This window comes from Pecten maximus, chromosome 19 (assembly GCF_902652985.1).
Source record: "Pecten maximus chromosome 19, xPecMax1.1, whole genome shotgun sequence".
Lineage (NCBI taxonomy): Eukaryota > Metazoa > Mollusca > Bivalvia > Pectinida > Pectinidae > Pecten > Pecten maximus.
Genome location: NC_047033.1, coordinates 11,991,722 through 12,008,391, shown reverse-complemented (window position 1 = coordinate 12,008,391; position 16,670 = coordinate 11,991,722). Strand labels below are relative to the sequence as shown.

The window sequence follows — 16,670 nt, the reverse complement described above, 5'->3', positions numbered from 1 at the left end:
TCCAATAACCAAACCAATCTGGGGTAAGTATCCGTAACCAAACCAATCTGGGGTAAGTATCCGACATTCGGGTCAATCTGGCAGTACATGTATTACATATTTAGTAAATTGTACTTCACTTCTGTTTCATCTTTAATGATCTTTTCGTCAAGATGAATAATAACCCGGCCAAACACTTGGTATGAGTTGGTATGAGTTTGAAATATTATCTTCAAATGAATGCATACAAATTATTTCATGACTGCATTTTTTCGAAACAGCACCGTTTGTGGTGATATTTTGTTACAATAGATACCTCGAATTATGCAGCTAAAAAATATTTTCATAAGCGCATTAAACATCTCGTTGATTTGATTTTTTTTATAAGCTCTAATGTCGCTTAAATTTATTTCATTCGTAAAAGGAAATGCTCATTTGGAGTTGTATATAACGTTCGATCAATGTATGTACCTGTTGGTTAAATCAGCAGACACTAGACATCATTGTTTTCTTAGTGATACAATGGAATATGGCATTTATATCATATCATATATCATATAATAAGAAAAATACTTATATGTAAGTGAATCTCTAATCCACGGCCGAAACGGATTTGTTATTTGAATCCAATCGTCAAAATGTCAATAAAAAGAAACATAATTTAAGCCTAAAAAACTGAATCCCCAATCCGCTGCTGGCAGCGGCAGCGGATTTCGTTATTCGAATCCCCAATAACGAATAACGAATCCGCTGCTAACTTCAGCCCGCTTACAAATGTATCACCTAAAACACATGTTAGACTCAATGAAATTATAGATTAAACCGAAAAAAATAGTATTCTTCAGTCGATATATTGTGATACTATTATGATTTAATGCAATTTTGAGTCTTTATTGCTACTTTGCTATCAAAAATCATATTTACAACATTACTTAATAAATACTGTTATTGATTTATTGCAGATCTTTCAAACGTTTCAATACCGCTATCAATCTATGTGGAAGGAAGCTTCTCACAGACAACGTTAAGTAATAAAAGTTCACCACAGTACACGCTGTATTCCGGAAAATTTCTTACAGCTGTAAGTTTTAGAAATCATGGTTAATACATTTTGTTTAATATGTTTTAGCGTACATGGCAAACGAGAATACGAGCTTTTGCGATTCCGCGGCAAAGTCTATTACAAATACTGTGGCAAACAATGCATATTACACAGTTGCATTTTTTAGTGCAATGGCATATTCAATTGATTTTTTTTCTCTTGAATACAGTAAATATATATATATTTATTTATTCAAAATTGAAATCACAAGGCAGAAAATTTACTACATTTGAAATCGTGTTTGATTTTTTGCTAATAATAGAAATGTTTGATTTCGATTTTCTTGTACGATACCTAAAATGTCATGATTGAAATAGAAAATAAAATTATGTTCCGTTATAAATTACAGCTGTGCAAGACATACGAGAATGTAACCGGTTTTATAGGTGTTGAAATTACAGGATTTAGGTAAGTGCAAAATAATCATAATTTAGTACAAATGAATATCGATTTATTTCATCTGAACAAAATTTATTTGAGACGGGCATTTCCCTCCTTGGTAGGTTAAGAAATCCTATTTTTCATAGTTTAAAAAACCTTCGACGAACCCGTTATTGGCGATTTCAGTGTATTTTAAATATTTGACATTAAAATATATGTTATACCGAGGAGCTGGGTTGTTGGACCAATATTTTTGTAAGAAATAATGGATCGATGATCAGCAAATTTCAGGACTATTGCGAGTACGTCTGTTCCACGGTTAGGTCGTACCGCGATGGCGTTTCGAGCATGGCCCAAATTGTGAAGATTATGCACGAAATTTGTGTCACAAAAAGAGACAAATAACAAATGCTTTGTACACTTCTCAAAAAGTGTTAAACAAGATTACTTATATCCGTGATCTTGACTTTCAGATCACAGATTTCAAGCGTAATCTAGTCCTACTCGATTAATATATGTACTAAAATAACACAATGTGTATCTGAGAAGATTTTTTAAAAACGCAATGACTCAGATCACGGACATCTGCACATCCCCGCCCAGTATAACATGCCTCTATATCTGAGATCGAGGTCTTTTCCGATACCCGTAAAATCACTACAATGTATACTTGGAAAGTATTTATTGATGTAGTTTTGAATAAAAGAGTTTGTTTTTAAATATATTATGATATAGATTGACTACACAAAAATGGCAATGTCAGATAATCTGTTTGGATGTCCCTGGAGGTCTACGTCCACCAACATACTCGAGTCGTGCGGTCAAAATACATACAATTCTTGTAAAAATTGTTGCAAATATTCACGGTAAACCTATTCTGAGTCAACACAAAACAACCTAATTAATTGCCAACTACCAGTATTGATATAGAAAAAGCAGAAAAATATGTTTGAAGTCGGGTTAGACCTACTCTCGCAATACTGGCTCTAGGCGACTCTCACACATGTGACGTCACAGCTTGGAATCTCGTGACGATCACCCCCAGTGCTGATTGGCTTCTGGCAGACGAGTGAAACAAAGTTTTTTTGAAGGCTTATGTCTGAGGGAAAGAGAAGGTGGTTTTGGATGCAATTTTCGATAGTTTCTAATGTTAAAGCAAACGCAGTTAGAATATTAAAAGTCGTTCTGGTAGACTTTTTGAGACCAATGCGTTTCCTCCAGGGATGGGTAAATCTATTATCAAATACGCATTCTTTTTTTTCAGCGCAGGTTCAATTAAATGTGACTTCATCGTGAACATGACATCTGATAAATCAGTAGATCCCAATATCCAATACAAAGAACTTCAAGGAGTAAGCTTTGACAATTTCCAGGTGAAAATTAGAAATACAACTTCGAAAATTGAACTAAACAAGACAGTGTCAGCAATACATATGAGTAAGTATATTGTTTCTTCTCCTGAAAGATCAAATATGCCCGTCAGATACGTTAAACGATCCCCCCCCCCCCCTACTGGGAAAGAAAATGACCCAGTAGTGAATTGTTCCTTTTAACAATGAAGTTAGTACGACACATGTATTGCATTTTTACAAAGGAAAATTTTTCAAAGTAGGAATATGTGTTTTACATGTGCAAATCTTACTTATAATAGACCTATGAGCACATGTATAGAGTACTGACTGTGCCATTTTAGATTGGCGTTCCCCTTACCGGCTGCCTGTAGGCTATTATACTGTAATGATTTTTAAATGGGTCATTTGGTGTTAATTTTGGGAAATGAAAAATATACAGTTAGTTTGTAACTGTTTTAATATAATGATACAAGACATTATAATGTCAGCATTTCGACTGTGGAATTTATGAACTAAAAGTGGGATTTTCTGGAGAATTAAGTGACGGTGACCTTGACCCAAAAACCTTGAAACTGATATATCAAATTCTTTAATTAATTTGCGAATTTCAATAAAATTCCCTCAGGGATTGAGGCAGCGATAGCGCTGACAATGAATTTTCTCAAAACAATGACAGTGACCTTGACCTTGAACTGATAACCATGAAACTGAAACTTATTTGAGATATAAGATCCTTAACAGGAGTCTGAAATTTGGTGAAGACACATCAAGGAATGAAGCCGCAAGAGTGCTGACACGGATTTTCTTAAAAAATGTAACGGTGGCATTGACCCCGACCCGAAAATAAGGAACGCCATTGCTATCACATGTGACATAACATTACTATACAGATTGATGTGGTTATGATATTATATGATTACATCAATATAGTTGACGTAATCATAATATATGATGCCATAATCATATGATTTGGTTTGATCAATATATCCTTTGATTTTATATCTATAATATACATTGTATGATTCAATTTTATCATGATATGGTATGATCTTATCATTACGTTGTATACTTTTATCATTATATGTTTTCATGTTATTGTTATTTGATAAGTTAACGCCATTATATTGTATGTTTTTGCCGTTATATAGTTTGGTTTTATTGTTATAATATACTATTTGTTTGATAAATTGCTTCTAAACGGATTTAAATTTAGGCATTATTCTAGTTTAAATCTATATATATAGCATATAAGAAATTGAAATCTGTCCTTGCGAAGGTGAATGTATACAAAATAACAAAAAAAAAAAAAAAAAAAAACAGACTTTGCCGCAAGGCCTTTCTGCCCTTACAGGCATCTTCAGGCGGACTGTGTACCGCCTAAAGAAGCCTGAGATGGCAGAAAGGCCTTGCGGCAAAGTCTGTTTGTTACATTTTATGAATCTATGTTAAATATGAATATGACTTCATTGATTAATTACAAGGCGTGATGCATGAATATATATGCATAATGTTTTCTTAAATCGACATCTCATTTTTTTCCCCAGAAACAGCAGCTTACTTTAGTAAAGCGTGCACTTGTTCAACATATACAGCGTGCCAGGATAATGGTTCGCAGATTATTTGCAGCCATAAATGCGATGTCAATAATATATGCTCAAAATTTGGCGATTGTTACGTGGACAAAAAGGGGACGGTCAAATGCAGGTAATAACTTAAGCGTTTCCATCCGTACCATCAAGAGCGAGTGGGTGTAAGTTTCAAAGTTGGTAACGCTAGTTAGAGTAGGAAACTTATTCGGAACACTGACCTTATTTTCCGTGTGATAATAATGGTATCAATGAAGATATTATTATTATTTTGAAAATATTTTGTCTTTGTTTTAACGATTTCGTGTTTGAATGGTTTCGTGACAATGTCGGTATTCTTTGTTGTTTCACAAGTATGGTACCATTTTGCCCCTTATTCTATTCAAGATATATTTGAAATAACCTATTCATAAAAGAAGTCTTTCTTATGACTGTACTTGTTTCACAGATGCCGAGAGGATTCCTATTATGTGTATAAAGGTGACACATGCGAGGAAAAGGTACTGGTTTTCTTCAACGGTAAGAACACTGCCATCGTAGGCGCATGTGCAGGGGTTGTCGTCGCCTTTCTTCTCCTACTTTTCATCTACATAGGCGCTAGATGGAGACATAAACGAACGAGAAAAGGAACGGAGTGAGTACAGAGATAACAAATTCAGCAACTTGGCTGATATTCCACTAGTCAAATGTTATCTAGGAACTGTACACTTCAGCCATTTGTTGCTTGATTAGCTTTTGGAGAAGTTAAATATGCAACCATTTCCGCAATATTCAGTAATGTGTTGACAAAATACTCACATGGCATTAGCTTTTTATGCAGAAATCATCGGGTAATAGGAGAAAACGCTAAAATTGCGTTAATCAGTCCTTTCAAAATGGCACCGTCTAGTTGACGTTCCTGTAACGTCACAAATAGATGACGTAATAATTATGTTACCGAATATTAATCCACTGAGCCTTTTTTCACTGCGTATACGCTAATTTATTCACATTGAGAGTTTACTAAGCTGAAGAAGGGAGAGATGTAAAAAGTGGCAATATGTAAAAAAAAAAAAAAAAAAGGAAATTTGTGTTAACAAACGAACATATAAAATCTCAGAGGTGCTTCTGTCAGGATATATACAAATTTGCATTGTGTAAATAATATGTATGCATAACACGTTCACAAAATGAATGGCATGATAATCACTGTTCAAGTGAAGAACGGAATGCCCATTTATTTATGATGTTTAAGAACATGGTCAGTGAAAAAATTATATTTATCACTTGCAACATACTAATGGTAACATAAAACAAATACAGCATAATAGCTGAACATTTCGCAAAAGCTTAAAAACTGTTTAATTCTCCATATTGTAGAACAATGTCTAAGTCATTTTATAACGCGTGATCATACATTTTTTTTTAAATTTTAACATGTCGCAAGGCGTTCCGCTGAATAAACAATTTATCGACAAATAGTCTAAGTTATTTGTTATTAAGTAACACTTACATGGACCTTAATACATAAATATGTCGGGGACATATTATTTTGCTTTATTAACCCTGATTTTCCTATACATCAAGTGTCCCCAGAAGATCGACTATATAGTACTTTTTGAAAGTCTTTTATGACTTCATAATGTCACGGTACGAAACATTATTTATATGTTACATTTTATCATCAGTGAGAAACTGTCAGATCCTCGGGAGATACAGCGGGATAATTACAACATCGAGAACGTGCCGTTGGATGGTGTAGGGAAGACTAACCCGGCGTATCGGCCTGACCAAAATGACCGTCACGGACATGATGACCATTACCCTGCTGATCAACCAACCACGGAAAATGTGTACGAGGAAGAACTAGCTTATGACGAGGGAAGGTACTATAGAGTACTCAACGACCCCGAAAGTAGGTCAAAGGTCAGTATTGTCTATTTCGGTATGATTAATATAAGGTGAATTTGATGTATCTGTTTTTATCAATTTAATTATGAGCATTGTTTTATTTAAATATGCTCAATTATTATTTATTTTTTACTAAAATGATATTCTAAAGTTGTCGATGAAGATGTGAGGGTGACCCATCCGGTTCTCACTAAAAGAAATGATATATCCGACAGTGTCGACTACTAGGGGACATTAATTTGTAAATACTGCATATTTCATGTCAACTTGACCACATGTGAGACGAGTCTTTGACTAATTTTGTTATCAAGTATACATAAAGACCATTGTATCTATTATAATTATTATTAAAGTTGCACCATGACGTGTTTGCGGTTCCTATGGACGTACCTTGAAGCTATTTTTCTGTGTTATAATATCCATCTTTTCTTATTGGTGGCATTTTTCTAGACAGTGGCCATCTTGTTACTTTTCTGTAGGTTTTACTATGATATTCAGTCTATATATTATTATGCAAATAAATCAACAAAAAGACAAACGAATTCCGTTAAAATATTACAAATGAACAAAATACATAAATTTTTATCATGTATAATAGCATTCATTGGGGAAGTGCTTTATTTGCTTGTTAATATTTGTTTGATTCATAAATAAAACATGGTTATCATTTAACAAACTCTTGTTTGGTACGAGGCCGAAAACTAGATAATGCTATTAACGATATTACCTTGTCAAATGTTCTGCACTTCAGTTTGTACATAAACCTGCTAAAATACAATATTATTATGGCATTTCAGGCATTTGTGTATCAGCCAACCAACATGTCCATCCCAGACCACAGAACAAGTACAGCATCCAAGTTTGATGATCTGGATTCCAAGCCGCCATCTTTCTACATGCGACCAGAGATAGAACAACGGCGTTACCATGAATTTATGGATACTGAGCATCCGGTATAACAACATTATGTAGCGATGTATTTTACTAGATCTTCACCCAGTTGGTTATTTCATACAGTACAAAACAAATATAACAATTCCGATTAACCTCCATAGTTTAATTCATACAATGAAAACAAAAATTAAGTAGATATTTTGGTTACATCCGGTTGTTTATTTCATACAATAAAAAATCATATAGCCATTCCGATTACATCCTATTGTTTAATTCATACAATAAAAACAAATATCAATTAGCTATTTTGGTTACGCACGGTTGTTTATTTCAAACAATGAGAAGAGAAAACATATAGCTATACCGGTTACACACAGTGGTTTATTTCAGAATAAAACAAAAATCTTACAGCAATTTCAGCTACATTCAGATTTTATTCAATACAATGACTAAACAAGTCTTATACCTATACTGTGATTGTATAGAATAAAACAATTGAAAATTTATAAGGTATGTTTTGCATCAGACTATAGTTGTCATATGTACGATGGTTTATAAATTCAACTTGAAATTTGTGCCTTCATTCCAAAATCACCCTATCTTCACATTCAAGTACAAGGCGTGCTTGACAATAATGTAATAAATATAGTCATTATAGAGGAGAAGGTATCACTAAGACACTTCTACCCTTCGTTCATGTCATTACAAACCTCAAGATGGATCGATATGTCGTTGGATAGTTACAAAGGGACGTAATTCTTATTCGATTATTTGCGAAGTTCATTCTTTGTGATTATCAATGACATATTTACTTTAAAATCATAAAAAAACTAAATATAATACAAAATTAATAGCCATCATATTTGTTTTTTTTTCAAATGAGCTTATAATTTCCCTTGAAAATTTGTTTTCCTGGACACATCAACGTTATTTCATTTGTCGCAATGTATTTTTGTCATTACATTTAATTTTGCCTTGTGTGTTTGAATAATCTTGATTATATCTTACTAATTTAACTCTTTTTTTTGTTACAGTATTCGATCAAACGCCCACAAATCATGCGAAGCAATGTTAACTCAGACGGGTAAGTATTTGCTTTGAAAATAGTTACATTATTACATTTTAACACCTAGAAACAATATCACGTTTTTTTTATTATTTTTAATTGTTGCGTGTTTTTTTTCTTCTACACCGAAATGTTTTATTTGCTGATTTATTTACGTCTTATCCAAAAATTATGAAACTATGATGTAGGTTTTATACAAGTTCAGTAAACGTGACTTTTTGATGCTCTGAAATAGAACCAGAATTATGTGTGCCATATCCATTGTTTGTTTCAGTTCAATTATAATTCCAAACCATTATCACAAAGCTGACATCCTTAACTTACATCATGTTCAAAATGTAAGAAATGCGAAACATTTTTTTTATAAATGCCCACTTCCTCTTTGCTTACGTTTCAGATTTATTCCATAATCTATGTTCAATTATTTAGTTCTTCTTTTTTCAGATATCGGTAAAGCAGGTGGATATATCTGAAAACAATGTAAACTTGTTCAAGACCGCCTTTGAATTGACCATTTTCAATGGAGACGCATATAGAATGCCAAGGTTCGAACGACATGTCCAACTTAAGGAATGTACTTTACATTGTTCCACCTACAATACCTGTTGTATAAGAGAATACAAACTTCTTGTAATAAGCGCGAACATAATTTAGCAGAATGACTATACGGCAAAAATAAAGCTGCCGCTGAAATAAGACTGTTTGCAGTACCTGTATACTGCGTAAAAATATAATGCTTTATTGAACTTTTGCCTGATATTTAAGTTAGATGAGAAATTAAAACTTCAGGCAAATATTTGAATTAGTGATTTTGACGATACTATTGCGGTATTTTAGGTGATTATTTTTGGAAATAACATCGGAAGTTATTAGCTTGCAAACTATAGTTTTCACCCGTAATTGTATATAATTACGGGGCTTGGGGTTGGGATTGGGGGGTCGGGGGGTGGGGGGTAGCTGGACATATCAGTCTTATTAATCGTATTAAAACTTTATTACATGAAAATGAACAACCGATAAAAGGATTATTTGATACGATACAGCCAGCCATATAACATATCATAGATAATACATGTCTCCCGCATGTTCCTGTAAAACAATACTTTCAAAATTTCAAGAATGTCTGGATAAAATACTTTTAAACGACAAATAAGTAATTTACATGTATCACACTTTAACTGGGGATATAAAACTAGTGGTATTTTTTTTAATCTATGAATATGGGGCGTAATTAAACTTGTAATTCCACTCCTCCATGACATCCTTTTAAAATTTAAAACTTTTAAGTCGTAATAATGTTGCATAGATCATGGTAAAATCGCAGTTACTGAAATGAACATGTGATATTTTAAAGGGGCATTTCTTCGTTCGGACATCAGAGACGTACACAGTTTCTTTTGATTAAATATATGCCCGAATGAGGATTATATGATTTTTGTGCTAACAGTAATGAAAGTTATGCCGAAATGTACAGAAAAATAACGTTTCTTACACAAATATCATCTGCCTTTGCGGTAATTTGTGACACTTCGGGTTTAATTGAGAATTGTTATGATTTAATACTTGAAGCACTTTGGTTTTCCTTGAGAGTAAATCTACCAAATTAATTTAAAGATTGTAGCTTTTACTACTTGGGGCAAATACACATTTCCCATTCAGTTTCATTTTGGTGGCCTAAACTTTATTTAAACAAAGGGTTTTGGTTTGGTTTATTTTGTTTAACGTCCTATTTATTCAAACAAAGGAATGTCCCTTTAAAGTGTATTATGTTGATTGCAAAACACTCGAAGTGTGCATTTATGTTTTATATATATGCAAGACCTAGTAACGTGTGTAGTTCAGATAATATATTAATGACAAAGAATTCCAAAAAAATGTATTTGATCCTCTTTTAGATAATCATTGGAAATTGTACAATTTTGTATATTTCATACAAGTTCGTATGCAGGCATATGACTATCTTTTGAAGTCATTTTTATGACGTCATTTCATTATTTGTATATTTGAGCTTTGTGTAATAGTATATCACCATCCGTGATTGTATTTTTATTTGAATCATGTAAGTTAAATTTTCAAACAGAGCATTTCACCTTAGTTCATATTCCGTTACTCTATGGAAAAAATACTGTTAAATCGAATTTCTAAACAAAATGTTGTTTCTCGTGCAACTTACTTAAATTATAGAATTAAAGAAATAATAATTATACCCGCGCAATGAAGTTGGGAGGGGGGGGGGGGGGGGGTATACTTGAATTAGGTTGTCTGTCCGTCCGTCCGTCCGTCCGTCTGTCTGTAGACACATTTTGTCCGGACAACTCCTCCTAAACCGATTGGCCGATTCCAATGAAACTTCACACAAATATTAATGATCATGTGTGGATGTGCATGCCATTTTCTAATTCTTTATGGCAACTGGTCAATATAAACATGTTTTCCGATAAGAACCATAACTTTTAAGTTTGTCCGGACAACTCCTCCTAAACCGAAAGGCCGATTTCAATGACAATCACACAAATATAGAGGACCATGTGTAGATTTGCATGCCACTTTATTTTTCTCAAAATTACGGTTGCTATGGCAACTGGTCACTATAAACAGGTTTTCCGATAAGAACCATAACTATAAGTTTGTCCTGTCAACTCCTTCTAAACCGAGGAGCCTATTTCAATGAAACTTCACACAAATATAGAGGACCATGTGTAGATGTGCATCTCACTTTCTTTTTCTCAAAAATGATGGTTGCTATGGCAACTGGTCACTATATACAGATTTTCCGATAAGAACCATCAATTTTAGTTTGTCCTGTCAACTCCTTCTAAACCGAGGAGCCTATTTCAAGGAAATTTCACACACATGTAACGGACCATGTGTAGATGTGCATCTCACTTTCTTTTTCTCAAAAATGATGGTTGCTATGGCAACTGGTCACTATATACAGATTTTCCGATAAGAACCATCAATTTTAGTTTGTCCGGTCAACTCCTCCTAAACCGAATGGCCGATTTCAAGGAAATTTCACACACATGTAACGGACCATGTGTAGATGTGCATGCCACTTTATTTTTCTCAAAATGATGGTTGCTATGGTAACTGGTCACTGTATTCTCTTTATTGTGAACAATACATATTTCAGACATTCTGAATTTCAGAAATATTGACATGCACGGGTTATCTTAGTTAGCATCTAATTAACAGTTCAACATTGATTCGTGCAGATTGCGGGGGTATTAGTCAGCCATCCTGGCGACAGTTCTAGTTTTCATGAGAGGCACTAATATTAAAGACATATATATTTTGGCTCTTTATAAACTGATGGACAATTCGATTAATGTCTTTATTCAATCACATTAACAATGAAAACAATATTATTAATTATAAAACGATTTGACAAAATTCATTTTTGAGATTTTACACGATGTTAAATATATATGTATATGAATTGTTTGAATACTTATTAAAGGTGCATAATACGGTTCTTGTGCAGAATACTGTGATATGAGCAGTATAAGGTATACTATCATTAAATCTTCTTACTCTCGTATATTTGAGAGCAAAATGTATAAGCAGTTGTATGAATAACCTTTTTTTTTCCATATCGTCTATTAAAGTATAACGATTGATAGTATTTCTGTCGTTTACGTAAAACATTATGACAGCGATGAAAATCATTTGATGATTCCATGCTAGTTTAATTTGAATCTGTATGGAATTTGCTTTAACATGTTGTATGAGATGATGATAATCATTCCTACTACGAATGAACGCCAATAAGATGCTGGTAGTTTCCATAACTAGAGACGTTGCTCTATTTGTTCACAACACCGGTTTACGTGATCTATCAGAGGTTTTATTTTGGAACACATCGCTAGTTTAACTATTGAAATTTATTATATTTTTACCAGTGAAATATCTTCAGCAATACTACACTCGTGTGGCTGATATCTTTTTATGTTTTTAAAATATAAGCCCTACTCTTGAAATACATTTGGTATAACTGAAGACACTGCTAGATATCCTCTATGTATACTGATGTAAAATCCAGTGTCCAGCTGTTCAAAAGGTGAATTAGCTTGATAACTGGATTAGTGAGAATTTCATTTCGCCTTTACTCTAAACCTGTGTATATTGATGTTTAGAAATAAGCAGGTACATGTAGAAAGAGCCTGAGAAGTGTTGTAGTTTCATTTAATTTTGTCAAGTTAGTTTTACCAGAAATTATTTTATCAGGATTGTAAACTTGTTAAACTGAGATTAGCTTAATAACCTTTAGAACAGTAACTCACCAAGATGATAGTGATTTTAGAAATCGTAATATTGATTACAATGAAGCCCGAATACATAGCCAACAGTTGGAGAGCTTCTTCACTTGAACAGTCAAGTGCTTAGTATCATAGTTCCTTTATTTGCTTATCATTATCTAAGCGCATTAAACATTCTGCTTTTCGTGTTTTCGTATGTTACATATTTATATCAGAATTTAATCATACCTTTTACATTCATGCACTCATCTGAACCACGCACACATTGTTTCCAATTGTCTCTGTTAATTTTACAAATCCATTTGATTTTAGCGTGAGTTGAATGTTGTGTAACGTAAAAATATGAATTACCCGTGTTTTCGTAATAAAACCTATTTCAGTTTTATCATCACATTTTAATCATATTTGTTCTATACTGCAGTCAAATACTTAATTTAATTAATGCGTAATTCAACGTAATTTAGCATGTTTAACGCCCTTTTCTGCAGTTACATGTACTTAAGATTGACATTAAACATTTCTTATGCTTGGAGATATTTTTGTTTTATCTAATATGGATATTGTTATACAAATAAATTTGACGATAGATATAAATAGAATTCCTCAACGGTTGCATTGATCGACTAGAGAAAAGGAAATTCAACTATACAGTACTGTATATGAACACGTGTGTCATCAACAGTTATTCTTCTCCGTCGTTTTCTACAGCCTATATTGGAGCTTACCTTATGCTCTTTGTTCGGAATTGTGTATTGGCAATTTCAAAAATGTTAATATTCAATCATTTGAAATAACATGAAAATTTTTTCATGAAAATTTACCTATGAGATATGGATATTGAGAAATTGCTTTACTTCAATTAGAGCATTAATATGATTTTGTAAAGATAGATGCTTTTAATGTCAACACCATACATAGGATCATTCGGCGACAGCAAGTGGCAATACATTGTATATCACCAGCGCCTGAAGGATTGAGCAAAAGACACAATATATAAACACCCTTTCAAACAAATTGAGAGTTAGATAACAAAGAGTCAATATGAATTAAACCGCACCATACAGCTGTTTCGTCCTTCTATGGTTCAGTGATACTACGGGCCTAAAGTGGTACGCATAAGAATCCATCATATAATGCATTTCATTATTTTAAATGCTCGATTTCAAAAGAAATTAAGTGCATACGTGTGCGTATTTTGAATAGCTTCACTATTCAAATAAATGTAATTTTGATGAGCAGGATACGATAAAAAAAACTCTAATCATTAAGCTCCAGTACCAATAAGCAACATCAACTTAAAGAAATAATATTGTTTTTATATTTTTTATGATCATGTTTATGACGAAAGTTGCAATAGACAACTCTAAAGATGAGAAAAGTAATGTAAAGAAGACATACAGTTATTTAAAAAAGTTAATGTTATGTGATAAGGTACATTTGTATAACTGTCTAATCCGACATTTAATCTGTCAAATACAAATACGTGTCCTCCAGGAATTAAAAGATACCTATGTAACAAACATTTTTCATTTATAAAATAAAGGATTATTTTCTATCAAAACCGAACATTTTTACAATATGTTATACGTCCCCGAATGGTTCGTATCCACCAGCTCAATATCAATACATTGTACCAGGTAAGAGAAGTGACGTAGCGCACACAGTTACGACGTCACAATAACAACCTTTGACCTGTTCGTACTGACTACAGTCCGGTATTCAAAGGCTAATCTATTTTCCGAGCATACGATGGATTACGAACACATACGATGCAAGAAAAGCATGATTTACGGCCAATTATGCATGTGATTTATCCTATTTGTTTTAGACTTTGATGAAATGTGACGTTGAAATATTATCATAAAAATTCATTTTGTGCTATCATACAACAAACATGTACATACCTTATTGGCATTTGATATAACATACACTGTTATATATGAGCTTTGTTAATTATACAATGCTATTTCCGGTAAAAACTTTTTTAACGATATAAAAAACCCAAATGTTGTATTCAGTGTAATGCTATTATACGATAATTAATGGATGCAGGCAATATACCTTTATATCCAGAATTATTGTTTTAGAATGTTAGTGTCTCTACCGGATATTGTGTTATAATTAAAACCCTCCAAATAGTTGTATTTTAGTTCAAGGTCCTTCCAGTGGTTATTAAGGATGGTTTCAATGTCTTTTATCGTTGGTGAAACAACAACACGTTCGGGAAGACTGTTCCAGATGTCCACGATTCTAAAACTGAAAGAATGTTTTCTGTCATCGCTCTTGCAGTATTTCTTCTTAATATTCAATGTATGACCTCTTGTTCGGTTTGGTTTTTCGGAAATGCTGTATATACTTGTAACCGGTCGTTTTGAGCCGGGTCGGTTATTCAAATTGTCTACACCATGACTCCAACGCTTGAGTTCCAATTCATGATTTATTAGTCCATAAAACACCCTAAAATAACAAATAACAACAATGAGTAAAATAGTTACAATCTCAAAGTGGAATAATCCATCCACAATAACACGACAGGTGTACGCACCTGACGCAACCGGAAGCATAACGCTTAGAACCTAAGATTCAAGAACACCTACTAACCCAGGCGTAATCATAAACGTTACAACTAATACTGAACTATGCACATTACAGATCTGACAAAGTAGCAAGTGCGTAACGCTTATACAAACAATGACAATTTCTCATGTACATGGATATTTTTAAAAATGATGCTACCAACACAATATAAATGGAGCCATATAAAAAAACCTACCTCTTCATTTGACGAAGAGGGCTCGACTCCCGGGGAGACAACCCGTACAATATTACAGCGCATATAAATGCTACAATAATAAAATAAACAATATTTACTAACATGTACTAGCACCGTATACTAACTACAATGTTTAATATAAAAGGCTAAATGCATAACGCCTATCAGCTAAACCAAAACGTTTATCCACACAGAATAAATAATAACAAAGTGGCGGGAAATTCAATTTCTGGACAATCTTTACCAATAAGTAAATTATTTCAATTAATTTATAAAGGAAATAATTGACATTCAACATATCCAAATATTACTAAATACAATACAATATACATTAAAGTTAGAAATTATGAAGTACTCACAGTGATGTAGATTGGTACAACACGGATGCGCTAAATATATAGACGCGACATATACACGTCCACTCACAACGGTGCCTAGTACGGGAGTGACGCTACCCTAAAAAGCGCGGGTGCGCATTGACCCATGGTCACTCTACTATAAAAATAACTCTGACCTCTGACCTGTTAAACAGGTTTACATATATATATATAAATAGCATACGATACAACTGCGTACACATATACATATGATAAATACGGAGCCTGTACATACACAGTAGTACAAAAATGGATAAATCTAAATAATACCCAAATGTCATTAAATAATGACACTGTTACATTCTCCCCACCTTGTATGAAAGATGTCCACATCTTTCCAGCATCACAATGTTCTTACAAAAAACTACCCATATACAAAAACTTTAAAATACAATTCGCAGTCACATATTATATGACCATCATGTTCAAAAAATATGAACGACATGATAATACTTTTATAAAAATTCAAAAACACACAAAAATTGTACACCTTCTTCTCCATAAATTTGGGCAGGACTCTCTCCTCAGTAACCGGCAACTCCTGAACTATCACAGGCTGAATCTCACACAGTGTAGCCCCAGGAGGAATTACAAATGTGTGGGTAGTAACGTTAGACAGCTGTACATCTATAAAATCGTTGCTACTGGTATTACAAGAGATGATAGAAGGTGTAATATCAATATCTCCTGCCAATGTGGACCTCTTGGAACTCTGTAAAACTCCGCAGGTAACAGGGTAGGGAACCTTCTGGTCAATAACTCCCTGTATTGTAACAGTAGAGTTAGGCTTCAAGATCTGCCCCTCTGTGGCTGCATTCTTGACCAAAGCAATAACATTACCATTCCTAGCCAACTCCCGATCCCTCATGGACAAACACCGGAAAGCTAAAAACCATGGAGTTCCAAAATTCCCATGCTGGGCATACCGGACTCCCAACTCCTTCCGACAATCCTCCATAAGTGGTGCGAGGACATTAGTTCCCAGGAGAACAGGTACACGGGTATTATACT

General features: G+C 33.5%; 1 protein-coding gene across 1 annotated transcript; it reads left to right on the top strand.

The window, feature by feature from the left end:
- The first annotated feature begins 2,737 nt into the window (after positions 1-2,737).
- Positions 2,738-9,151, top strand: LOC117318174. Its single transcript, XM_033873197.1, has 7 exons — positions 2,738-2,899; positions 4,359-4,518; positions 4,849-5,034; positions 6,068-6,305; positions 7,088-7,243; positions 8,219-8,268; positions 8,695-9,151. Exons 1-7 carry the CDS (start codon positions 2,761-2,763, stop codon positions 8,702-8,704), a joined length of 939 nt encoding a protein of 312 aa, XP_033729088.1. The 5' UTR covers positions 2,738-2,760; the 3' UTR covers positions 8,705-9,151.
- Positions 9,152-16,670: the final 7,519 nt, after the last annotated feature.

Coding starts and splice junctions, on each gene's coding strand:
- LOC117318174 (XM_033873197.1), top strand. CDS start 2,761: ATGACATCTGATAAATCAGTAGATCCCAATATCCAATACAAAGAACTT. Junction 6,306..7,087: donor ACCCCGAAAGTAGGTCAAAG/GTCAGTATTGTC, acceptor ATGGCATTTCAG/GCATTTGTGTATCAGCCAAC. Junction 7,244..8,218: donor TTATGGATACTGAGCATCCG/GTATAACAACAT, acceptor TTTTTGTTACAG/TATTCGATCAAACGCCCACA.